This window comes from Alosa alosa, chromosome 11 (assembly GCF_017589495.1).
Source record: "Alosa alosa isolate M-15738 ecotype Scorff River chromosome 11, AALO_Geno_1.1, whole genome shotgun sequence".
NCBI lineage: Eukaryota > Metazoa > Chordata > Actinopteri > Clupeiformes > Clupeidae > Alosa > Alosa alosa.
The window spans coordinates 25896403-25922213 of NC_063199.1; the positions used below are offsets into that span (position 1 = coordinate 25896403).

The following is a 25811-nucleotide window of genomic DNA, read 5'->3' on the forward strand; positions in this document are numbered from 1 at the left end:
GATGGAGTTCACCTCCTACACACACCCACACACACAAATAGTTAGACAATAGACTACATAACATGGCCATATGGCCCTCCGCCCTGTTGACTCGGTTTGAACATGTCCAGGTGTGTCACCACTGGCGTCTGACCCCCCGTGTCTCTCGAATTACCCCTTGGGGATCAATAAAGTATATATCTATCTATAACAAACACCTTCCCATTCAAAGCTAGCAGTGCTAAATTAGCCAACATGCCGTCCCAAACTCACCTCCATGAGGAGGGGTCTCTGGCCAATAGCAGCCATCCCCTGCAGGGCGTTCACCTCGGCAACCAGAACCCTGTGAAGCAGCTACAGAAGACCACAGAGGACAAACAGTTACAGACTACCAGAGCTCAATCGCATAACCACATCTTCACAAGAAGTACTGATCTCTACTGACAACGTTCAGTTTCAATTCAGTGTGAATGTTCATATATTGGCAGAAGTCAGCAACCCCTTGGGCACAAACATAAAATCTATAAAATGCTGAACACAGGCACAGTCATGGTTTACACGGAACGAGATAAAACATTATGTCATGTCCTGCACGTTTTCATGTACACACACACACACACCTTGACGTTGCAGACGGTGTGTCCCTGCTCGTTGACATGCTCACAGTTGGAGATGACTTGTTCGATCTGAGCACGCTCAAAGTAGTCCAGCTGCAGCAGCTCTGGCACCTCCTGGCTGAAGTTGATGGCGTCCAGCACACTTAGCAACTTACGGCGCACTGATGAGGTCATCAGAACGAGCCAGAGGGCGGTCATGATTACATACAACAAAAAGCACACAGGAGTCAAGATCACCATCGGCCAAAACAAGTCAGTGTATATTTAACTTCTGTCTATGTCTATGTCTTTGTATTGTATTGTATATAAGTTTATAGATCATATCTTTTTATATATACGTTTATAAATCATATCTTTTATACCTTAAGAAGAAAAAATCTTTCAGGCTAGCCAGGAGAAACTCTCTACTCACACAAAATTCCCACTCAAGACTCGGGAGTCCATTTACTCACCTTTCGAAACTGTATCGAAGTGCAGGAATCCACTGACTGACCTGCTGTCTTCCTCCATGCCAAACTCACTGTCAGCTATGGAGGAAAATTTGGATTAAAGCATTTGCTAAATGCTTAGCTATGGAAAGACATTTTAGAAGTTTGTTGTATTCATTTGTCTATGTATGTGTGTAGCTACGCAGGAGCAAATTAATGATATCTTCAGTAGCCGGTGGGTATAGATGTCTGTTACCTGTGTGCGGCTGATCGTTGAGCAGCAGGTTGAGCGGACTGTGTGTGTGTGTGTGTGTGTGTGTGTGTGTGTTACCTGTGTGCTGTGTGTGGGGCTGATCGTTGAGCAGCAGGTTGAGTAGTCTCTGAGTGTGTGAGCGCTGGCGGTTCAGTGATGTCAGCCTGAGCTCGATAGCAGCCGTCTTCATCAGCCATGACATCTGAGAGAGGCTGGCGATTTCATTACCTACATACGTACACAAACAAACACAAACACACACACACACAGACATACACACACACTAAGATGAGAACAAATTCCATGTATGCTTCATTCACTCAGGACTGACTGAAGACTGCATGCATGCTGAGAGTTGTCGAGGCACCAACACACTGGTGCATGATGGGAAGACTCACCTGATACAACGAAGGGCAGGTGCTGCAGGTGTGAGAACAGGAAGTCCTGGCTGGTCCTCAGGTAGCGCATGGTGGGGCCGGACGTCTCTGAGCATGCGCACAGCTGGTAGATCACCTGACACACACACACACACACACACACACACAGCTAAGCACCTGTACTGCGATTGGACTGCACTCGATTCAATCGTACAGACACTGGCGTAATGGAAAGTGAATTTTATATTAGGAACTATGCAATTATTCATAAACCTCTTGCTTGAGATATAGTGAGTGTGTGTGTGTGTGTGTGTGTGTGTATACCTGGTAGCAGAGCTCAGCAAGGTGTGGAGCCTGTTGTGTTATTTCGGGTCCAGATCGTCTTTCACTGCCTCTTTGCAAGAGGCTCAGGATAGCATGCAGACAGCTGCGTGGACACCCTAACACTCCTAAACACACACACACACACACACACACACACACACACACACACACACTAGATTACATGAAATTTCTAAACACTAGGAGACATTTTATCTTCAATTCAGTTAAGAGTGATGGTGATCTGCCGGTTTAAGTTTAGTGTGTGTGTGTGTGTGTGTGTGTGTGTGTGTGTGTGTGTGTCTGTCTGTGTGTGTGTGTGTATACCTGGGTCCTGAAGGTTGGTGGAGGCCACGGGCTTCTTGACCTCGTAGCCCAGCAGGTAGAGGGCCAGGTTGGGGCTGGGCAGCTCCAGGGAGGTGATGAGCAGGTTGAGGATGTGCACCTGGGTCTCGTGACGCACGCGCGCCACACTCTTCTCCGGGTCAACTTCTGTAGCGGGAACCATCAACGTCAACAACGTCAACAACAACAACCACAGCTATCTAACAGTCACAGGAACACCAGCACTCTCTTCCGGATCAACATCTGTGGCAGGAACACCAGCACCAACGTCAGCAATATCATTGACGTCAAACAACAACCACAACAAGTTCAGTTATCAATAGTCACAGAAACACTAGCACCGCCACAACCACAACGTCAACAATATCATTATCAATAACTAGACTAAATGTCAAAAGTCTGTGTAGTTCTGTACATTTTGTACACAGATCCAACTTTAGTTTAAAGCACTACATATATTAGAGTAACTAAAATGTGGCTATTGATTGCCAGAAATGGTTGACAACTTAAAAGCCGTTTGCGTGGACACACACAAACACACACACGCACAGCCTTACCTCCGATGTTCTCGACCCCTTCTTCGGCCTCCTCGTTGTCCAGACACTCCACAAAGCCCGCCATCAGCTTCTCACTCACACCCTGGTCAAAACAGAGCAGACACATTTCCACCAACCGTGTGACTGAGTGACAGAAATAGTTGTGGCCGCAACACGTCAGAAATGGGACTATGTGAATATCAACAGCTAGTTGGTGTATAGCCTATAATCTTTCTACAATTGTTTTATATTTCTGTGTAGTCTTCCTATATATTTTTGGTTGATGTAACTTCACAAAAAGCACTTGATAGCTGTGAGATGAAGGTTTCGATACATTCTCACAAGTGTGTGTGTGTGTGTGTACCTGCCAATGTTCTCACCTGATCGTGTGTGAAGTCTCCCACCATTCTGATCTGGATGTTCGGGTATCGGGCGATGCGCCTCAAGATCTTAGCACTCTGGAACGCTGCCTCAGGGTTGGTGCTGCTATGGTACAGGTACCTGAAAGGGACAAACAGTGTCGGAAGTCAGAACAGAGTCAAGTGGTTCTATATCTGATCATATTAGTGAAGTCTTCAGTCTTGTGTATGTGTGTATACCTGGCGATGCAGTCAACCTTAGGCTTCAGAGTGTATGTGTGTGTAACTGACAACGCCTTGTGTGTGTGTGTGTGTGTGTCTCAGGGTTGTGCAAAATTCGGATTGCAATGCTGCTTTCTGTTTTCTACCTCAATTGAAATGCAAGTGAAATTCAAGAGCAATTTTGGACCATTTTTAAGAGGAATTTTGCACAACCCTGGTGTGTGTGTGTGTGTGTGTGTGTGTGTGTGTGTGTACACCTGGCAATGTTGGTGATGTGGTCAGCCTTGCGTGTGTGTGTGTGTGTGTGTGTGTACCTGGCGATGTTGGTGATGTGGTCAGCCTTGCGTGTGTGTGCGCTGACTCCCTGCAGCAGCTGCTCCAGTGGAGACACCAGCAGAGAGGCCTGGCTCTCCCTCAGCAGGTCCATGAACAAGGCCTGCTTCTGCAGTGCCAGGTCCAGCAGACACAGACAGTGCAGCACCGCCGACTCCAGATGCTTCTTACCTGCACACCCACACACACACACACACACACACACACACACACACATTGAGGATATCAAATGGTGGAAATTTGATGACAAGAGGTTATTAGATGAGAAGGTGTTTCCAATTTCTCATGTGGTCTTGCTATATTCAAAAGCATGTGCGTGTACAAACGCACAAACACTATGGAAATCAAGAGTGGTCACTTGTGAGAACTACACCCACTGACAAGACAAAGGGAGATTCACAGCTATCTGACAAGAATCAATTTATACAGAAAGTGGTACTGCCTTTAAAACACACACACACACACACACACACACACCAGGGAAGGGAGCGTATGTGTCCAGCTGTCGGACTCCCTCCTGCAGCAGGCTGAGGCAGAGGGCGAGGGTGGGCGAGTCGTTGAGCAGGTGGAACATCAGGCTGTGCCCCGGGGGCTTGTGGGACGCCACAGTCTCCCCGCCCACCTCCACAGACTCGGGCAGGAAGTCGGACGGCTGGGGCTCGTAGTCCTGCAGGAGCTTAAGGAAGACCTCCAACACGGCATCAGCTACCTCCCACTGCAGGGAGACAGAGAGAGAGAGAGAGAGAGATGTGAGAGAGAGAGAGAGTGAGAGAGTGAGAGAGAGAGAGAGAGAGAGATGGAGAAAGTGTTTGGTGAAAAGGCTCTTTAAAGTGTTTGGCGTATGGGCGTACCTTCTCGGCGGGCCGTCGGTAGGCTCTGGTGGGGAAGCGCAGGAAAACGGCGTCGCGGAGGAAGCTGAGGTACGGCTGGAAGCCCGGCGCCCGCACGCCTGCGCCCAGGTTCACCGGCAGAGCGCACTCCACCAGGGAGCTGATCAGCTGGCAGAAGGCCCGCGTCATTGGGTACTCCTCACAGCCTGACTCGATCTCATTCAGCTCCACCTGCGCGCACACACACACGCACGCAGCAAATCGAACCAATTGAAGAAAAATTAACACAGCAACACACAGACTTCATCCACACCATGTCTGCATATTAATGCACTGCTCACTATGCACGCACACTCACACACAAAACACACACACACACACACACCTCGATGCCTGTTGCTTGTCTCTGCCCAGGTGCCCTCACGGTCTGCAGGATCTGTCAGAAGAAAAACACACTCCTTAAGTGACATGATACACAACCCACCACAGACAGCACGACACACTTCTGAAGCCACCTCCCATGTATTACCAGGGAGGATAAAACTGCACTCATAACTACTCATACGAGTTCTCCCAGGATTCTTAAAGAAACGTTCGGCCTACCTGTGTGTACTCGAGGGACTGCCAGAGCGAGGCGGCGATCTCGGGGGACTTGGCGAAGGCGGCGAGCGCGTGCAGGACGTCACCCTTGAGGAGCGGCGGCACGCTGCACTGCAGCAGGCCCAGCATGACCACCACCGGCGTCCACTGGGGGTGCTCACACAGCGCCAGGCGCGCGTTCTCACTCTGGAACACACACACACACAGAAACCACCCGTAAGAGCTGCACAAGTCTCGTAAACCCATATTGTATATATATTGGGTATATAGCAGCAAAAAGCACATAGACAACATATGTAATGTTGTAAATGAAACTTTGGACTATTTCATGGAAAGTACACGAGTACAAGCCAGCATCATGTTTCAAAAAGTTGGGACAGGAGCATGTTTACCACTGTACTGCTTCACCTCTTCATTTAACGGAATTATGTAAATGTTTAGGAACTGAGGAGACCATTTGCTACAGTTTTAAGAATGAAATGTTGTCCCCCCGATATAGGATTTCAGTTGCTCAACAGTATGGGGTATTGTTAGTCATGTTTTTCATTCCATTATTACATTACATTTAGCAGACACTTCTTGACCAAAGTGACTTAAATATATCAGCTGTATTACAAGGGATCACATTGTCCCCGTAGCGACTTGGGGTTAAGTGCCTTGCTCAAGGGCACAACGGTGGAAGCCGGGAATTGAACCGACAACTTTCAGGCTACTGCACGCTAGCCCAGCTCCTTAACCACTACACTACCACCGCCAACATGATGTAACGCTGAGACAGGCTACTGCACGCTAGCCCAGCTCCTTAGCCACTACACTACCACCGCCATTATGCACCTAATTTGACAAATCTGGACTGCAGACAGGCCATCTTAGCACCTGGACTCTTCCTCTATGGAAAAATACTATTTAAATATGTGCAGAATTCATTTTGGCATTGTTTTCCTGAAATATTCAAGGTCGTCCCTGGAAGACATCACCTGGATGGCAATATATGCTGCTCAAAACCGGTATACATTATTCAGAATTGATTGTGCTTTGCCAAATGTGCAAGATGCCCATGCTGTAGGTACTAATGCTCCTCCACACCGTCATAGATGTTGGGTTTCGAGGTCTATAACAAGTTGGATAGGTTGAATACTTGGATAGGCCCTCTCCTCTTTAGCCCAAATGAGTCCATGATTTCCAAAAAGAATGGCAAACTTTGATTGGTCCACATCACCAATTGTAACCACAGGACCTTTACCTCAGTCCATTTTAAACAAGCTCAGGCCCAGATAAGAGGGTGGTATTTTCTGTAACATGTCTCAATACAATTTTTGCTGTTACAATTTTGGCTGCAGTTTTTGAATTGAGTATCAAACTGGGCAGACAGACAATGGTTATCAGAGGTTTTCCTAAGCCCATACAATGACAGGTCTGGAAACAGGTCTGGTGTTGATGCAACAACACTACAATCCACTGGGAGATAAAAGGTGTGCATGTGTGTGCGTGTGTGTGTGTGTGTGTGTGTGTGAGTGAGAGAGAGAGAGAGAGAGAAAATGTGTGTGAGTACTAGAGTGAGTGACTGAGTGATAGACTGTGAAAGCATTTTGAACCCTTACAGCCTCTCAATCTCACTCATCAGATGTCAGTTAATTCTCTGAGGGTTCAGGGCTTCTAATGACCAGTTATCCTCACTATTTTTTTCAAAAGAGCCACATTGGCAGTGCAAAATCAAAAGGAGTGCCACTTTTACGACAACATACTAAGTCACCTTTGCAAATGTGCATTTCTACATATAAATTGGACATCCTACAAAAAAAGAAACAACACAGCCAATACTGGGTAACGTTGCACCTGCCGTTTGTCTGCTCGTCCCCTCCCCGGTGTCTTCGTGCTGATTTTTGTTTGCTGCTTCCTCAGACTCATTTCCCTCATCCACTCCACTATTCGCTACAACACTGTGTGTCTATCCGTCTGGTTTTTGAGCTCGTTTCTGTCCCTTTTTAAAAAAAAATTTTTTTTTTTTTATTAAAAACCGGTCCATTTTGTGTTTCACGCTAGCGGAACTAACGTAGCCTGCCACAAACGTGCGCTGCGGTTAAGTTTGTAAACAATGCCACATGGCATGCGGGCCGTGTTGCCAGGTTTGACAATACCCCCTTTAGGAAGCACCATTAAGGCTTAATAACTTCCTTTCACCTTCATTATTTGGGTGAAGGGAGAAGTATAATTCAGATGTTCGCGGTTTTGTAGTGCAGTATTGTATGTTTATGAAGCACATTTGAAAAAATGTATTGGCTGTGTAACCACATACAGTGGGTCCCATTTAGAAGTGGCCACTTCATTCGCGCTTTCCGTGATTCAAGCTGCTGTATTACAACTTATCGTCACGAGGTGGCAGTTTAAGTCCGCTGTAGCATTGCCGGTAAACAGGGCAGCGGATTGCATTCAAAGGCGTTGCAAGTGCAAGTGACAATACTGTAAGCAGAACGAAACTCAAGATCACGTCGTTTAAGTTATACAGTAGGCCTAACTAGGCTAAATCAGAGCCTACCTTTGGTCAGAGATGATGGCCTTTGGCGAACAGTTTAGGCCTACTCAAAATGAGTAAAACCAAATTTGGCGAAATCTTGCCAAAGCTACCATGCGAGCCACCAATTATAGCTTGACGAGCCGCATGTGGCTCGCGAGCCGCGCAATGAGTAACACTGGCTTAGACTTTAGGGAGAGAGGGGGGGAGGAAGGGAGGTGGGTGGGTGAGTGTGTGTGTGTATGTTTTACCCATGTGATGATGTGTGTGTGTGTTTTTTACTCATGTGATGATTGGTGTGTGTGTGTGCTTTTTACCCATGTGTGTGTGTGTTTTACCTATGTGATGATGGGTATGTGTGTGTGTGTGTTTTACCCATGTCATGATGGATGTGTGTGTGTGTTTTACCCATGTCATTATGGGTATGTGTGTGTTTTACCCATGTGATGATGGGTGTGTGTGAGTGTGTGTTTTACCCATGTGATGATGGTGGTGAGCAGCTGCATGAAGGACGTGAGTCCGTCCATCTCTCGCTGGGTGATGCCCCTGATGGGCGTGTGGCGGTACTGCGGGGCATGGGCGCTGGGCACGTCCCGCCGCAGGTTCTCATGGTACAGCATCAGAGAGTGGAAGAAGTGCTCCCACGACACCGTGCTCCCCTGCAGGTTCTCACCTACACAACACAAACATACACAGGCAAAACATTAGGCAACTTATAGAGCCCTTTAAATGTGCTACAGAGCTACAAGCAATGCTTAGACTGAGCTGTAAGCAATACTATATTATGCTAGAGGAAGCAATAATTGTAGGTGTGTGTGCACGTGCGCGTGTGTGTGTCTGTGTCTACTGGTAAGGTTCTTGTTGGTGCATGTGTATAAAAGAAGAAAGTGTGAGTGGGTGATTGTGGGTGATTGTGTGTGTGTGTGTGTGTGTGTGTGTGTGTGTGTGTTACCATGTGGGGCTCCATTGGTCTTGAGCAAGCTGAAACAGTAATGGGAGCACTGTGGTCCGTTGGCTAAGCCCTTGAGCATACGCAGGTAGGGGATGTAGAGAGTGGCAGGCAGCATATCTCCCATCTGACGAACAAACTTGGACAACACCACCTGCAGTACATACACAACACACACATAAACTATACAACAGGCAATCTCACACTCACACACACACACACACATAAACTCTACAACAGGCAATCTTACAAACACAGTAAACAACCCATCATAACTAGAAGTAACGCAACAGACATGTCTGCTCAGGTAATACCATATTTATTAGCAGGTAAGAAAGAACCTGTCTGTGTATTGGTGTCTGGATTTATAACCACACCAAGCACACATAAAGGAGTTCCCCATGGGAGATGGGGGTGTGTTTATGTGTATGTTTATGTGTGCACCCATGTGTATACCCGAGGTGATTTCTCATATAAGACACTATCTGTGGTGTGTGTGTGTGTGTGTGTGTGTGTGTGTGTGTTTGTGAGGTGGTCTCTGTATAGCCATGCTCATGTATGAGCCCATGAGTGAGGTGTGTGCATGTGTGTGTGTGTGTACCTGTTTATGAGGTGGTCTCTGTATAGCCATGCTCATGTATGAGCCCATGAGTGAGGTGTGTGTGTGTGTACCTGTTTATGAGGTGGTCTCTGTATAGCCATGCTCATGTATGAGCCCATGAGTGAGGTGTGCTGTAGGGACTCCGAGGGACACCAGAACTCCAGAGCCAGTTCCAGGCTGAACGGGTCTTTACTGTAGAACTCACCGATCTGGAAAACACAGTCAAATCAACACAAACATACACAGAGCCAGATCTAGACTGAGCCGGTCTTTAATGTAGAACTTACCAATCTGGGAAAACACACACACAAAACTTGCACTTGAACTGCTGCAGTTCACTTCAAGGTCAAAGTGTCAACTTCATACAACACCTCAACTGATCAAAACAGTACTAGCAGAAAAACCACACATGTGTATACATGCGTGTACCACTATCATGAGATGTGATTTTGTGTGTGTGTGTGTGTGTGTGTATATTTGAGAGCGAGAGAAACACAGAAGGTATGATGTGTGTATGTGTCAGGGGTGGAAATAAACATTTGAAAATGTGTACATCTACTAGCCACTAGCAGATTTTGTCAAATTTCACCAGCCACTCAATAATAAATTATTACTTTGTGTCTGAAATCTACCAGCCACTCTCATATTTTACCAGCATTTGGTTGGTGGCTGGTGCTAATTTCCATCCCTGGTATGTGTGTGTGTGTGTATGTGTATATGAGAGATATACAGAGTGCAGGTGTGTACCAGTATCATAAGGTGTTCCAGGTCCTTGCGGAGAGAGGCAGGTGGCTCACTGCCCATCTGAAGAGCCATGTGTACAAGTCGAGCATCTTCATCAGCACGATTACGCAACTGTTTCACCTGTTCAAACACACACACACACACACACACACACACACACACACACACACACACACACACATGATTCCAAAAACTGGTAATAGCAAGACAAGATATACAAACATGTAACTTAGATCATCTATCTATCTATCGATAGATGATCTATGATAGCTAGTCAGCCATGGCTACTTTGGACTGTCTTTAGACTTTGAATAAGCAGACGACAATTCCAACTGCAAGGTCCTAAATTGAAATGAGTGATAATGGTCCCGAATTAAAGAACGTCTCAGAATGCCACACATGCAAAGCATAACCAGCAAAAAGCAACGAGTGGCAGACAGAGTGTGATGTCACTTATAGGCCACCAGAGACTGTTTTTGAGTCACACCGTTGCAAATTTCATATGATGATGATGATGCATCATTCCACAAAATGGTTTGTTTTCTCGATCAAGTTATTCAATAGGCTAAGCATATAGCCTTGACTCAAAACTGCTGTTAGGATTGTCATTTTGATTTGTAAAAGCCATGCTTAAATTCTGCTCACTTCACATTTATTATATTATCTGTATTCATTATTGAATGCTTACCTGGAGTTTTTTTTTTCACCCATCATCCTATTTTTAAAGCAGGCCTACCTGCTGGCATGTAATTGGGCTACAGGAATAGCATGTTTGAACGGGCACTGCACTAGTCAGTAATAAATGTCTGTTCTGCCCCCTAGCCCCCCCTACCTTCATGGGCATGAGTGCCAAGAAGTCTGTGATGAGCGCGTGCAGCCGGCGAGTGTAGAACTCCTCCTGGGTGAAGCCCTCGCATCCCAAGATGCCCTCTGTCAGGAAGAGGAAGACCCCGCCCAGGAGAGCCTGGTCGGCCAACGCTTCGTCTGCTTCGGTGTACTCCACTAGAGCTGAGGGCAACACATAAAATAACATAACATAACATACTTCAAACTCAGGAACTTTAACTCAAGACATTAACACTCTCTTATTGCTCTCACACACTTACTGCAGTGCAGATAGTAACACACACACACAACTTTGTATTTAACACAGAAAACAACAACTGGATAACAGAGTAAGTAAAGAAATGTCTGAGCATCCTAACCAGTTTCACTCACTCCTATGCTCTAACACACACCTGATCCCTGTGGCAGCTGGGAGAGGGCCCGTAGAGAGAGAGCCCAGGTCAGCCGCACCAAAGCCTGGAGGCCTGGAAGCTTCCAGCTCTGGCCCTCCACCAAACGCGTGTGTATCGCACTCACATAGTCCCGCTCAGTCAGCAGTGGCAGCGCCTGCAACAGGTCTGAAACACACACACAATTTACAATCAACACTCAGTGTGCAAAGCATGAGAATCATGATAATGCATTCACATTGTCTAAGGAGAGTGAGTGAGTGTGTGTGTGTGTGTGTGTGTGTGTGTGTGTGTGTGTGTGTTAGAGTGATGTCCAGAATTCCTCACCGTCTCTATCCTCGGTTGCCTGCTCGAGAAAGCTAACATCCAGGCAGTAGAGCAGAGCCATGACCAGAGCCAGGTTCACACTATCCAATGAGCCGTCAGCTTCTGAAGTTACTGTCTCCAGGTGGCCAATCAGGGCTAGCGTGTTATCCTTGCTTAGAGGTGATTGGCAGGTCCAGGCGAACATACACTCTGCCAGGGACTGCCGGGACTCTTTGATGAGGTCTGCAACCTGCAAACGAGATGAAGACGTCCATTTTTAGCCGAAATATCATCACTACCTCTCTGAGTTAGAATTGGGCTAGAAATATGGGCTTACCAACCAAAACAAAGAAACTTAAAAGGAAAATGTTACAAATAAATATAATCTCTACATATACTTAGTGAGTGTCCCTCACCTCCTTTCTGTGCTTCTCATTGCCAAGGCCCCTCTCTTTCTGCAGGCGCTCAAACTCCCCGTTCACACTAATGTCAGACACGAGTGTCAGGATGCGCTTGGTCAGGCCCTCGGCCATCAGCTCATCAGTAAAGCGTGTCGTCAGAGACACCAACTCATCACTGGGGACAAAAACATGACGCATCTTGTAATAAACGGCTTCAAATGCATGTTTTGCAAAAGTCTTGACAGAATCAAAGACATCCTGTTTAAAAATCATCACCACCACCAGTAAAAAAAGAAAGATTGGGGGCTTGAGCACCCAAACCCACCCCCTTGCTCATGGCCTGTACCGCATAAATGTATGTTCTATTAGTGGAACACTTTCAGTGTGCACACTGATTCAGGGATTCATTCTGTACAGTTGCAGTGTTGCTCTATGGTCTTTACCTGAGGTCCAGGGTGAAGGTCTTGCCATGGCGTGACTGGATGAGTGTGCGCAGAGAATTGGCTACACATCGCTTGCCGTCCCAGTAGAGAAGCACCGCCACCAAGCCACGGGTCAAACCAGGGAAATGAGGCTGCTGGTGCTCTCCTAGAGAGAGAGAGAGAGAGAGAGAGAGAGAGAGAGAGAGAGAGAGAGAGAGAGAGAGAGAGAGAGAGAGAGAGAGAGAGAGATTAAAACAGAGAAAGAGTGTCAGCAGCTCTGAGACCTGGTCAAATGACTATGTGTCTTTGTGTGAGTTTCTGTGTGTGTGTGGGCCAATACCTGCCAATAACAGCTCAAGAGCAGCCAGCTCTCCAAGGTCAAACAGGTCGCTGAGGATGAAGGCCTCGGAGAGGAGCTGCTCGGGCAGCAGGCGGGCCCCCTGCTGGCCCTGGATGGCGATGCCCTCGGTGCTGGCCTTCCGCACCTTCTCCCTCTGCTCCGAACTCTTGGGCTGGTGGGAGGGGCAGACAGGAACACAGGTCAGTGCACAGAGGAGAGGAGGCAGCCAAAGAAACACATAGCAATGTAAGAGAGAACCCAGGAGAAGTATACTGGGACAGAGAGGGACTATTTGTTACAACCACAGAAGACACACCCCTCTCTTGCATGCGCCCAAAGCAATGTGGAGAGCATGACCGTAACAGCTTCAGCTAGTGTGTGTGTGTGTGTTAGAGTGTGGCTACCCGACCTGAGCCCGACGGGACCCGACGGGTCGGGTTCAGACAAATATTTAGAAATTATAGTCGGTTCGGTTCGGGTTTGGACACATGGGGGCGATATGCATTGGAAGCTTTACATTTAAAATAGCTTATTATGTTGGGTAACCAACAGGTCTGCTTTACATGATGCAAACGTTTGTTTTATGAGAATAAAGTAAAATGTAAAAAAGACCTAACAGCTTTCTTCCTGTGTGCAAGATTTGTTTATGTAGCCGTGACAACCATGTGCATTTCAGGCAGCACGTCTTGGGAGTTGTTAGCCTATCAGGAGATTTTAAGACCAAAGAAAACTAAGCAAATTATGTCTAGGCCTACTATGTGAAGGCAGTCCTATTTGCATTGCATTCTGTGGTAAAGACATAGGCTACCGGTAGGCTATAACGTCGTCTTATTCAACTGGATGAGGACTTCCTCGAGGTTGCCCCAATTAATGTCGATGCTGCATATAGATCAGTGACAGAGGCACTGTAGTTTTAAAGACAGTTACAGTTAATTTCCAGACTTTTCGTCAACGGTAAGACTAGAATTCTATTTCAATAGGCTATGCTTGCTTGGGCCTCTTGTGTTAATGGGCAGCCGTGTCCTACTGGTTAGCACTTCGGACCTGTAACCAGAGGGTTGCAGGTTCAAACCCCGACCAGTAGGCACGGCTGAAGTGCCCTTGAGCAAGGCACCTAACCCCTCACTGCTCCCCGAGCGCCGCTGTTGATGCAGGCAGCTCACTGCGCCGGGATTAGTGTGTGCTTCAAGAGAGAACACTGTGTACACTGTGTGCTGTGTGTGTTTCACTAATTCACGGATTGGGATAAATGCAGAGACCAAATTTCCCCTCCTATATATACTCAAAAGAGTATATATACTTATACTTATACTTAATGTGCGCTGTGTGCGTGCACACTCATCTGATTCTGTAGACAATTAAGAATTCCATTTGTTGTTTGTTCCGTTTAATGGGCTAAAGACAGGCTATCCACAAACGTGAACGTTTAATCACTAGCATGGGGATAACTAAGGCATCATCTGCGTCGGGCTCAGGTCGGGTTCGGACGCGGGCCGAGTTCGGACAGAAATTTGCGGCCCGAACCGCACTCTAGTGTGTGTGTTGGTGTGTGTGTGTCATCACTCAAGGGATTCTGGAACAGCCTCAGGAGCTGATGATTGTGTCAGGGTTCCCACTCACTTACTATGTAATGAATTGAACAATATACCGACCAATGATTTCAGAGCAGCCGCGTAGCGTTCAAGAATCTTTTACTTTTTTAGAGCGGGAAATTAATAAATGGGTATTAAATAAACAATATCGGGCTACTCAAGCAAGCAGTAAAGCTAATAACAAGATATACACCAATTCTGCGTGGAAATATTTGTATTAATGCATTATTTTTGGCTAGTGTGTGAGTGTGTGTGTGTGTGTCTGTGTCAACATCACTCACCGGGTTCTGGAACAGTTTCAGAAAGTGTGGCTTGTGTTTCTTGAGCTGTAGGTCCAGAAGATGGACACTCTCTGTCTGCTTCCTCCACACTGCCCCCTCCACCGTCTCCCATAGTTCCTTCAGAGGCCCCCACAGACTGGCGCCTGCCATGGGCAGAAAAACCATCATCATCACCTGCAGCCTCTCAGCACTGGTGACACTGGCAGCTAAAGTCTGACAACTTATGGATAAACTTTGATAAAAGATCATCTGGACATTGCCTGATGCGTCGTGCTGCGCTGTGCAAGTTGTGTCACTCCAGACATGTAACAATAATATAATTCAAGACATATGCATACAGAGCAGTTGCTCTCAGTAGCGTTATGGCAACTTAAGTGACATTTCGTTTAATCAGTTGGACAGGGACCAGGGTCAAACATATAACAATACAATAATTGTGATAACGACTTGATAACATATAGAGAATAGACTCATCGGTAAACACTTTCACATTCGATTCAGTCACCACGTTTCATTTGCATTTGTTTTGCTACTCTTCCTGATCAGCCAAGCAGTCAGATGGCTAACCTTAGGCGATACATTCTTAAGAAAAATTAACATAGGGGAATAAAACGCCAAAGCAGCAGTTTTAATGCTACATCTCAAAATACCTGACAGGTAATTTCTCGTGATTAACGTTTGATCTAAGTGCCCCATACTGTCCTAGCTAACAGTTAACTACCCGTCTAACGTGAAGTTTGTTCCTATGTGGTGGCTCTACACCTAAAGCCTGAATTTGGACCTCGCGCCATGTGAGAGCGAGATTCCACAAACATGGAAAAGAAAACAAATAAACGCTGCACAGGTAGATGACAGACCTAAATATCGACTTTCAGTGTAGAACCCGCGAAAGTACCTATATATTTTGAAATAAAAACCAATACCTGAATTTACCGCCATCTGCGCCGCCATGTTAACTCCGTAGCAGGAATGGTGATACCGACTTGAGATACTCTGTTGATTGCCCGAATAAAAAGTGAGATCTCTATAACCTTTACTTTAAATTAGGAGGCTCTGCACAGTCTTCGCTGTATCCGTGCGAAGTAAATTTTATGTAGTGTTTTATTCCAAGTCAATAGCAAATGCTATTGTTTTTGTTTTTATTTGGCTTCCTGCCCCGGCCTTTTCATTTCAACCTATGAGGACCTTTGAGGGCCTTCGTTGACGGGAAATGTAGTTTTTCCACGTAGAGCTTATTGCTGTACTCTTGTAATGTTTATCAGCTGCATGCTTTTCTGTAAAGAGATTCTCAAATAAACCAACGTCACTGAAAACAAGTATGAATTTAGTGGTATGATTTATTTATAATTTATTATGTGTGGTTGGATTACATAATGTTTATCAAGCGGAACATTATGTGCTGTGCTGCATTTTCCCCACAGGAGGGGGAAGAGTTTTATTGGTGGACATCTCGTGTCAAGCATTAGAGGAGAATGACAGAAAATTGACTGCATTTCTGGTAGACGTTTTGTGGAATTGGGAAATGAATGACCAGTATATCAACTACAGTAGTGATGATTTGAGCAGTAGAATTTAGCATTATGGCCCGTGTTGTGAAGGTGTTTCGGACGCTGCGGAATCACTGGAAGAAGTCCACATTTGCAGTGTGTGTCCTGTCGTATGGTGGTCACTGGTTATATGGAAAACACTGGTGGGTTATCATTGTATATCTTAAATGTGTTTTTTTCGAAATGTCATTGCTGTCAAAATGTGTGTGCAGAGCTGGCATACAATTTAAGTAGCTAATCATGTGAAGGACAGTGGCACATCACATATTTTCATAGCCTATGAGACATAGTAGGGCCTAACCTAAGATGCAACCAGCGCTTTGCAATTTAAAGTCAACAGATGTGTTGTGTCTGATCAAGTTCCTTTTCATTTACACAGTGACAATGTTTTACGAAGAGAAGCCTGTCAAGAGGCAAGGGTGAGTCTGCCTGTCTGCCTGCTTTGGTTTTAAACATATCTTATAAGTATAAGTATATATACTCTTGATCCCGTGAGGGAAATTTGGTCTCTGCATTTATCCCAATCCGTGAATTAGTGAAACACACTCAACACACAGTGAACACACAGTGAGGTGAAGCACACACTAATCCCCGGCGCAGTGAGCTGCCTGCAACAACAGCGGCGCTCGGGGAGCAGTGAGGGTAGGTGCCTTGCTCAAGGGCACTTCAGCCGTGCTTACTGGTCGGGGTTCAAACCGGCAACCCTCCGTTTACGTTTAAGTCCGAAGCGCTAACCAGTAGGCCACGGCCATGGTCTTCACATGGTCTAGCTAGCCTAAGAGAGAGCGTTTCATCCAGTCATTAGTTTTCTTTTTGAATGTGAACACATTTAAATTGAATTTCCATTATATGTATTGACAGGAATATGGGCGACAGATAATTGGACCTCAGGAGCAGTTGAAGAAAGCAACTGTCATCTTGAACCCGGCTGCATGCAGTGGGTAAGTAAGCCACCAACTCAATTATAGTTCCTATGATGCCCTGATGTTTGTTGTTGTTGTTGTTGTTGTTGTTGTTGTTGTTGATGTTGATGACGTTGTTGTTCATATATTTCCTGTCTGATCAATAGGAAAGCCAACAACCTTTTTGAGAAGAATGCAGCACCCATTTTACATCTGGCTGGCGTGGAGGTGACCATAGTGAAGGTACTTCTCTCTCTCTAATTTTCTGCCTCATAGACATTTTACCTATGTATTTCATATCATCGCCCAGTTGAGCCCACCCACTTCACCATGCTCTATAACAGGTTTATTTATGTGTGTGTGTGTGTGTGTGTGTGTGTGTTTGGGGTGGGGGTGGGGGTGGGGGGTTGCATTGGCTGTTTTTGATTATTCATTGATGATTTGATTATTCCTCCCATGTTTTACGCCTATGTCATCACCACACACATTATGTCTTCTGCAGACAGACTATGAGGGTCAGGCCAAGAAGCTGATGGAACTAATGGAGCACACTGACATGCTTATAGTTGCTGGAGGAGATGGAACTCTACAAGAGGTAACACTGTTCTTGGTCAGACAAAGATTCATTACCAGTTGTGCCAGTTGTTACCAGTTATGGCATGCTTGGTGTGTGTTCATTATGTAATCTTGTTGGCATGTTTGTACAGGTTGTTACTGGGCTGTTGAGGAGGCCTGATGAGGTGAGATCATTTGTAATTATTAGTGATCATTACTAATCAGAATCAGCTTTATTGGCCAGGTTTGCGTAAACAAACAAGGAATTTGACTCCGGTTAATCTTTGCTGATTGAATTTAATTGAATCTGAGTCATTACAATATCATTGACTACAATACAGTCACTACAATATCATTGATGGGTCTGTGTGAAACTGCTAAGAGGATGAAACATCTGAAAAAATGTCTCCCACCCACAGGGAGCTTTCAGTAAGACACCCATTGGATTCATACCACTTGGTTCCCAGAATTCCCTGAGCTCCGCCCTGCATCCTATGAGCGACAATAAAGTCAGGTGAGGATAGCATGAAGCGGGGGCAATTTAAGACGTTTTTAGAGGTGGTCAAGTTCAATTAAATTTTCCATCTCTAGATAATAACAATAATGATAATTAATTTAACATTTTAGCAAGAATCTGTATACGTGTCACATTCTCATTAGAGGCTGAGCCCCCCTAAAGATCTGATGCCAGAATCGCCCTGAGGGTTTAAGTGAAGTTAGTGTGTGTTGTTCTGATTCCTGTCTTTGTGTGTGTATATACAATAGGCACATCACCACAGCAACGTTGTCAATTTTGAAGGGTGAGACTGTTCCCCTGGACGTTATGCAGATTCAGGTGAGGGATATGAAACTCAAATAAGTGAGAAGGAAAGCTTGTCTACACTGTGTAATGTGGTTATGGTTCTTACATGGCCGAAACACATTTTGGGTCTCCTAATGTGACCATTTTTTTGCTTCAATTTGGTTTGCACATGATATTCTATATTTTCTCCAGAATTCCAGATTCTGACAGTCAGTTCATTGTGATAACATATTTGTGTGTGTGTCTGTGTGTGTGCAGGGAGAGAAAGAACAACCTGTATATGCTATGCTCAGTCTTCGCTGGGGTGCTTTCAGAGATGTAGCCAACAGCATCAGCAAGTATGTCGCCCCTTCTTACAACTCTCCCAAACTTACCGTGCATACCTACACAGTATTACACATAGTTAACTCTTCCCACAAACTTCCCACATGTACAAAACAAACACCGCATGTATTTCACACAATTGACATATTCTCTTTGGTCTTACTAATAGCCCTCGGTCATTAGAAAGCTGCATAATTGTGATTGTCCAGAGGTTAATTCTGATGTTTCTTGTGTTTGCCTTCAGGTACTGGTACCTTGGCCCACTGAAAACCAGAGCAGCTCATTGGTTCAGCACACTGAGGGTGAATTCTTCTGCAATGTCTATATTACTTATCTGTCAAATTGTGGATAAAAGAAAGAACAAATTTGTTCCAGTTGAAAACTGTCATTTTAGAAAGCAGAGCTCTATGAGAGAGACCTGTTGATGTCCATTAATTTAATCGTTTGTTCTCTTTGTCATATCAGTGCAAAGATACTTTAGTGTTGCCAAGCTAAGATACTGTACGTTGTGCGTGTTCTCATTACATCTGTGTGTGTTGGTTGGTGTCTGTAGCAGGAGTGGCCTCAAGTGCGGGAGGCTTCCTTGTCCATCCTGCCTGCTGTTCCCCGGCCTCCAGATGAACCGACACACAAACCCCCACGCCCCAACCTGCTGTACCGCATCGTCCGCAGACTCAAGAACTACTGGAACCCCCCTGTAATAGGTAATGTGTGTGTGTGTGGTGTGTGGTGTGTGGGGTGTGTGTGTGTGTGTGTGTGTGTGGGTGTGTGTAAGACAGAGAGAGACAGAGAGAGAGAAAGAAACATATGTTATGTGTGTATGTGTCAGTCAAAGTTAAAACTTTTTCAAAATCAGTGGTTATGGATTAAATAACGTCTGTGTGTAATTTTGGAATTAATACTGTTTGTGTGTGTGATTTTGGAATTCATACTGTGTGTGTGTGTGTGTGTGTGTGTGTGTAGAAGCTCCTAAAGAGCCAGAACCAGAGCGATGGGAGGAGCGGGAGATCTCTACATCGGAGCTGGTTGTCAGCACCCAGAACAAGAACCCTGTGCAACGGGTCAGTACTCACTCACAACAACTTACTATCTAATTGTTCACAGTTGGAGTGTATCCCTAAGTGTGTGTGTGTGTCTGTGTGTCCTTCAGCGGGAGAATGATGCACTGCTGGTCTGTGTGGAGCCTGATAGCCTCACAGTGGGCGAGTTCATTACTGCAGGGTGAGTCCATTGGAGAAGGGTTCTCTAGGTCTGGGAAGTAAAATGGAGGTGTTGCTTTTGATCAGCAATATTTAAGTGAAGATGTATCATTTTCTGTTCTTTTTTTTCTGCACCCGTGTGTGTGTGTGTGTGTGTATGTGTTATGTGTATGTGTAGAACTCAGAAAGCGGAAGACCCATTTGTGTCAATGCCCAATGCAGTGAAACTGGAGGCTGGTGCCTTTAGATTCAACCCAAAACAAGTAGGTTATTTCTGTCTTTATATATGGAAGTGTAGCATGCCTGATTGGCAAATTCTCAAAGTATTGTTGTAGTATCTCTAGGTAATGTCTTTGCCGTTATTAATAAAAACCCATTGTGTTAAGGTTAGGTTAATTTGTGAGTGGTCTTTTTTGTTTGCATAGTAGTTACTAAGTGTGTTATTCCAGCAATTCAATGTTCTCTACTACTGTAACTGGTTTAACTAAATCATCTGAAAGGTCTTTTTCGGGCTGGTGTTAATAGATGTAATTCTCTGCCTGACCACAGGAGGGAGCTGGCTTTTTCAACATTGACAATGAGGAGTATGAGGCCATGGCAGTGGAGGTGAGGCTGTTGCCACGGAAACTGCATTTTTTCTGCAGCGGGGAGCGTCGTGAACAGCTACTGGCTGAGACAACATGAGCCCCATATCACCGTGACGACAGCAGCAATAGTGGGGTGGGATAGGAACATTTAACAAACAAAAAAAAACAGAACACGTCTCAGTATTTTGGGTCTCTCTCCCTCTCTCTATGCCTCCCGCTCACATTCAAGCCATCTGCGTACCTTCCTGTTTCACACATTGCCGTTGCCATGGAAATACATTTAACCAGAAGGACCAATGGGATGTCTACATAACATCCACACACTCATATTAGGGGGGTGGCCAGAGTGGGCGTGTAAACATGTCCATTCTTGGACCAATCAAAACATTCAACTCCAGTTATGAGGCTCACATGCTTGGTTACATGTATAGTTGGACAGAATTGACACATTAAATGTATTTCTTTAAGTACTGTTTTTTCTTTTTGTAACAAGCGTTAGCAGACAGCAATCTAAGAATACTGTATGTCTAACCCCTTTTCAAAGTCAGCAAAATATTAGGGTTAATGGGGTGTGTAAAAATATTAAAGATTTGACCGTATGTTTACTTGACTAACTGTAACTTGACTGTGTACTCTCTGTGTATCTATTGTCGAACTGGTACATCTTTTCACAAGATCAAAGACTACAACATCTTAAAAAAATACTAATGTCTTTCACACTTTCTAATATTGTTTGTCATTTATTCATAACACAGTAATAAGGGTTGGTGGCTTCAAATTATGATATTCAGAGCACACACTCATGCTTACTCAGAGTACTGACCTACAGTGGTAGCTAGCTGGCATTCAACACAATTAGGTTTCCTAAACCTAGATCCACAAGTAGTATTCAGTAACAGCATTCAGGCTCAAAACTACTTGGATTATCTCCTCAACCCTGATACACTCAACCATCTGCTTATATTATTGATTCAGCTTATTTCATCAATGATCCATGGTCAGTTTCCCCATAATTCTGTAGATGTGAGTAAGGAGAAGCAAGCAACACTCCACACATTAGAGAGGTCGGTTTTATACACACATAAATATGGCTCCCAGTTGGTGCAATTTATTTACAAACTGTACAGTACATTCCTACTCGTTTCAGTACTTAAAAATACAGAAATTCACATGGACACACAAAGAAAACAATATTAAGCCAAAACCTGGCTGTAAGCGTGTCAAGAAGTACAAAGCGTTTAGTCGTTGCAGATTATAAATTGCAGCCAGAATGCACAGTGAGGAGGAACCATGACATAGATAATAGCAAATTCCCATTTTACATCTTTACTTTCCCTTCATTACAAACAACTCATTGCAAATGTGAGCATTACCAATTTAAATATTGCTCTGTTACATATTTATAACTCGTGAAATTCAGTAGATCAAAGACTACAAATCTGGGATTTTTTTTTTCAGTTACCTTTTTGTGTCATCAAGTGCCAGCACTCGTCATGCTCATCATAATATACATCATCATAATGACATAACTATAAATTATAATGTATAACATACATCATAATGACATAACTATAAATTATAATGTATAACATACATCATAATATACATCCATCATAATGACATAACTATACATTATAATGTATAACATACATCATAATGACATAACTATAAATTATAATGTATAACATACATCATAATTCTCTCATTCGTCATTAGTAATTCACTCACTCATTTATGCATCTTTATGTTCATTTTCAATCACAACTGTGTCTACCTACTGATGCAGAAGACAAAAGGTACCCCTTTAATTGGACAGATTGGGGTTAAATTTAGATCAGGATGGAAATGTCACACAAACATATCTGACTCAGGAGTGGAAATTCTTGAATGAGTCGAATCCAGCCACAGAAAACATGTATCTGAACATTAGGTCAACATGATGTGAACAGCTTACACAGATCTAGGGACCACCAGAAGTGCCTTTTGGGGAAATAGCTGGTCTGATCAGAAAACATGATAAAGCAAAAGAGGTTCTTTTGAGCCATTAACACTGTGGACAATGGATGCTAACACTAAAATAGAAGTGTCTTTTCAGTCAATTCATGGGGTGGGCTTTAACCACAAAATGCATTGTATTTATGAGACTTCATGAAGTCCTGGAACCTCACTATTCAACAGGTTCAATTCATGTTCAAGCCCAGACTGCATACAAACACCAACACACTCACACAAAAACAACAGTCATGAACTCTAATAGGACATGTTTGCTTTCTCTGATCGTCTGCACCTGTTTATGTTGCTGTTTATTAATATTTCACTAATTTATTGAGTTTGAATATTGTAAAGGAACATTACCATCCCAGTAAATGTGAAAAGTGAGTAGAGGCTATAACCCACTGTGTGTGCGTGTGTGTGTGTCTTCTCTGGGTATGGAAACGAAGAGGCACTGATCGCAGTGGTGAAAGGGACCCCAGGCACGACAGATGGGGTCTGTCTGAACAGAACAGGAGGGTTAATCCTCAAAAAATACCCCACTCCACACCCCTTCCCCAGCAGACACATCAATGGGACCAACTCAGAGAACGTCTTTGTTTTTGAGTTTTTGCTCAGGGAAGAGTGGAGATATGGGTTGCTTTGGAGCTGAGATACTGTAAGCATATAGACACACACACACACATAAATACATACCGAGTGCGGCCCAGAAATAGCAGTAAATGTGCCGAGGATTACACTTAATCTATAACAAATATCATCTAAAAGCTGGTGCAATCTAACTTAACCAAACGGCAAATGAGCCCAAGTTCAACAAACGCACACACACACACACACACACACACACACACACACACACACACACACACACACACACACACACACACACACACACACACACACACACATAGACCAAGAACACCTGCTGATGAGGGTCTATTGCTACAGTCTGGCTGCCCAGACCACACAGGAGCAGTAGAACATTTTCTTCCCTCCAAAAGAATTTCAAAAACACACACACACACACACACACAACACATCATGAGCACATCCATGTTGTCACGTCAGAGTTGTAGTGCAGCTTTCATTGATTAGTGTCATGGAATCACATTCGTGGAGATTTACCAGAAAACTAAACATAACGCCATAATGTCACATGTATCTGTGTTCATTTACAAATCGCCATTCCAGCAGAACCGTTAAATAACACACAAACCCTGAAAACAAGGTCTCCCTTTAAGTCCAAAGAAGTCCTCAGAGGAAAGGGACACTGGTGCTGCCACAACACTGGTGCAGGCACAACAAACTCACAGTCGCAGTACTGTGAGCCAGTGAATAACGTCCTGCACAATGCAGCTGTCCAAAAGACCTCACTCACCCCGCCATTTTGCCCCAGCACGGCCCAGGGTTTCTCAGAAGCTAATAAAGATGGCTTCCACAAACACAAAGGGAAGTCTGGCAAGAAGTGAGGAAATGCCAGGAGGAGTCAGGAATGCTCCAGCTTTAAACAGCACAGCTTCACATCAGGGCCAGTGAGCTGTACGCTATGAAACCGATTGAATAACAACTATGATTTGTTTTTTTTTCTAGCAGAAAGATACAGAGAGGAAACACAACCTGAGAAAACTCTGAATGATGTCAAATCGACAGCATGGTCACAGGCGCTTGCAGAGACGAAAAATAACCTGACTAAAAGCAGAAAGGCAAAATTGAGAATTCCCTTTTGAGCTGAAAACTGACGAAACCGGAAAATGACCTGATGAGTGTACAGTAAAACCACATCTGGCTTTGGAATGCCCATGGCCCATGATCGGTGTCATGTCCATCCAGATCAGGTCCAGAGAGACCTGCTGTCTACATGCTATACAGATGAAGACGATGATACAGGGGTGAGGTACTAAGCCAAAGATTGCGTACACAGTATACACGATGGGCAGAGTTTGGAGACAAAACCGCAGCAGAGTCAGAGCGTTATGTCCGCATGTTAACAGTCACAAGAAATCCAGCCGTATCGTTTGTTGTCAAATGGGGGGTACAGGTTTGTGAGCGTAACCGTCAGACAGCTAGAAATGTGTGTCCAGTGTATTTCCAATGTGGTGTGTGGACAGTGTGTGTGTGTGTGTGTGTGTGTGTGTGTGTGTGTGACTGGGTGATCCCAAAGTCCCAGGTAAAGTGGAAGACCACAGACCTAGACTGAGGAGAGGACAGTCCACTGATCCACAGCAACAGAACGTGGCCAAAGCTGGACAGACGGATATCTAGGGACAGAGTGATAGCATAACAACAGCATTTAAGGATGGATGGGATAGTCCCCGCACTGCAGATTGATAGTTGGGGGTCAACAGTTGGCTCGCTAACCACACGAGCATACTGATCCGCCAGGCGTAACGTGTAACGGCCTCACAGCACAGCGAAGTAGCAGAACAGCACATGATGGTGGTGGGGCAGGGTGGGGTGGATGAGTTCCAGGCAGTTTCAGTGCTGGTCTGCAGGGAGGGGGAAGGGGGGAGTCAGGGTGGTGGTTCAAGTTCAGGGTAGATATCAGCACCCTACTCCCCCAGCCCTGAAAGGAGGTGCTGGACAGGAGAGCTGCGAGTGTCAGGCAGTGTTCACAAGTCCTGTCCATGCCTGTGGTCCAGAGAGGGAGAGAGAGGGAGAGAAAAGAGAGAGAGAGAGAGAGAGAGAGAGAGAGAAAGAGAGAGAGTGAAAGGGGAGGCAGAGTGATAAAAACAACAAATACAAGAAAGAAAAAAAAACAGGAGCAAGAGGAAATAGTATAAAGACACAACAGAAAAAAAGGAGAGAGAAGAAAATCCCTCTGTTCACCACAGTGTGGAGAGATCAAGAAAGAGAGAGGTGTGTGTGTGTCTGTGTGTGTGTCTGTGTGTGTTTGTGTGTGTTTGTTTGTGTGTATAAGAAAAGGTCGAGAGAACATCCAGAAAGATGGGGGGAGTGGCTGAGTGGCCCCCTCAGGGGCAGCAGGGGTTGTCGATGACCAGCATGACGTCGATGCCGTACACCTCCAGCAGGTCCACCAGGAAGCCACGGTCCCCCTGCGGGTCCAAGCCCATGGCCCTCACGTGCTCGGTGGTCAGCGTGGGGTCCGAGCTCCCAGCCACCTCACTCAGTGTCTGGAAGATCCGGTTATTCTGCTCCATGAAGAACCTGCAGAACAGCAGAACCGGTGAACACTAGAGCTAAACTTTGAGGTGAACTCGGCCATGAATATGATCTTGATAGAATGAGATGAGCTGAGCAGCAGTAGTGAACACAGTCAGAGGCAGTGGCCTGAATGTAGCACTTTGTGTACAGATAAGGAA

The 25811-nt window shown here is 45.0% G+C and overlaps 3 protein-coding genes across 7 annotated transcripts in view; 1 reads left to right on the forward strand and 2 right to left on the reverse strand.

Annotated features, from left to right (window-relative positions):
• The window catches only part of nup205 (nucleoporin 205), a 36161-nt gene extending 20470 nt beyond the window's left edge, over positions 1-15691 (reverse strand). For both annotated transcript variants that reach the window (XM_048256890.1, XM_048256889.1), the window contains exons 1-27: positions 15507-15691; positions 14584-14726; positions 12711-12882; positions 12392-12536; positions 11964-12123; positions 11569-11797; positions 11245-11409; positions 10839-11014; positions 10010-10126; positions 9334-9471; positions 8665-8815; positions 8189-8385; positions 5204-5386; positions 4986-5036; positions 4622-4831; positions 4248-4485; positions 3752-3941; positions 3237-3357; positions 2878-2959; positions 2303-2467; positions 1979-2103; positions 1676-1790; positions 1356-1505; positions 1049-1123; positions 600-757; positions 253-333; positions 1-15 (exon numbers count right to left, since the gene is read on the reverse strand). The exon at positions 1-15 is cut by the window's left edge and continues 177 nt beyond it. In XM_048256890.1, the coding sequence (XP_048112847.1) occupies positions 1-15; positions 253-333; positions 600-757; positions 1049-1123; positions 1356-1505; positions 1676-1790; positions 1979-2103; positions 2303-2467; positions 2878-2959; positions 3237-3357; positions 3752-3941; positions 4248-4485; positions 4622-4831; positions 4986-5036; positions 5204-5386; positions 8189-8385; positions 8665-8815; positions 9334-9471; positions 10010-10126; positions 10839-11014; positions 11245-11409; positions 11569-11797; positions 11964-12123; positions 12392-12536; positions 12711-12882; positions 14584-14726; positions 15507-15534 (3780 nt within the window). In that variant the 5' untranslated portion in view covers positions 15535-15691. The remainder of the gene's footprint in view (positions 16-252; positions 334-599; positions 758-1048; positions 1124-1355; positions 1506-1675; positions 1791-1978; positions 2104-2302; positions 2468-2877; positions 2960-3236; positions 3358-3751; positions 3942-4247; positions 4486-4621; positions 4832-4985; positions 5037-5203; positions 5387-8188; positions 8386-8664; positions 8816-9333; positions 9472-10009; positions 10127-10838; positions 11015-11244; positions 11410-11568; positions 11798-11963; positions 12124-12391; positions 12537-12710; positions 12883-14583; positions 14727-15506) is intronic.
• The window catches only part of dennd11 (DENN domain containing 11), a 28211-nt gene continuing 7362 nt past the window's right edge, over positions 4963-25811 (reverse strand). Inside the window, exons 9-10 of one of the 3 annotated variants that reach the window (XR_007195041.1) lie at positions 23509-25656; positions 4963-4985 (exon numbers count right to left, since the gene is read on the reverse strand). Coding sequence is in view for 1 of the 3 variants with exons in the window: in XM_048256919.1 (XP_048112876.1) it covers positions 25461-25656 (196 nt within the window). In the remaining 2 variants the exon portion in view is untranslated. Of the gene's footprint in view, positions 4986-21551; positions 25657-25811 lie in introns of those variants that run through there. The other 2 variants (XR_007195040.1, XM_048256919.1) reach the window with 2 other exon arrangements.
• Positions 16013-21223, forward strand: agk (acylglycerol kinase). 2 transcript variants are annotated; one of them, XM_048256923.1, is made up of 15 exons: positions 16013-16273; positions 16510-16549; positions 16992-17071; positions 17200-17275; positions 17535-17627; positions 17740-17772; positions 18007-18101; positions 18353-18422; positions 18648-18727; positions 18958-19015; positions 19267-19417; positions 19677-19774; positions 19864-19934; positions 20091-20175; positions 20462-21223. In XM_048256923.1, the coding sequence occupies exons 1-15, from the start codon at positions 16164-16166 to the stop codon at positions 20594-20596; spliced, it is 1275 nt and encodes a 424-aa protein (XP_048112880.1). In that variant the 5' UTR covers positions 16013-16163; the 3' UTR covers positions 20597-21223. The 2 variants fall into 2 exon arrangements, with proteins under 2 accessions (XP_048112880.1, XP_048112881.1); XM_048256924.1 differs by having other exon boundaries at positions 19270-19417.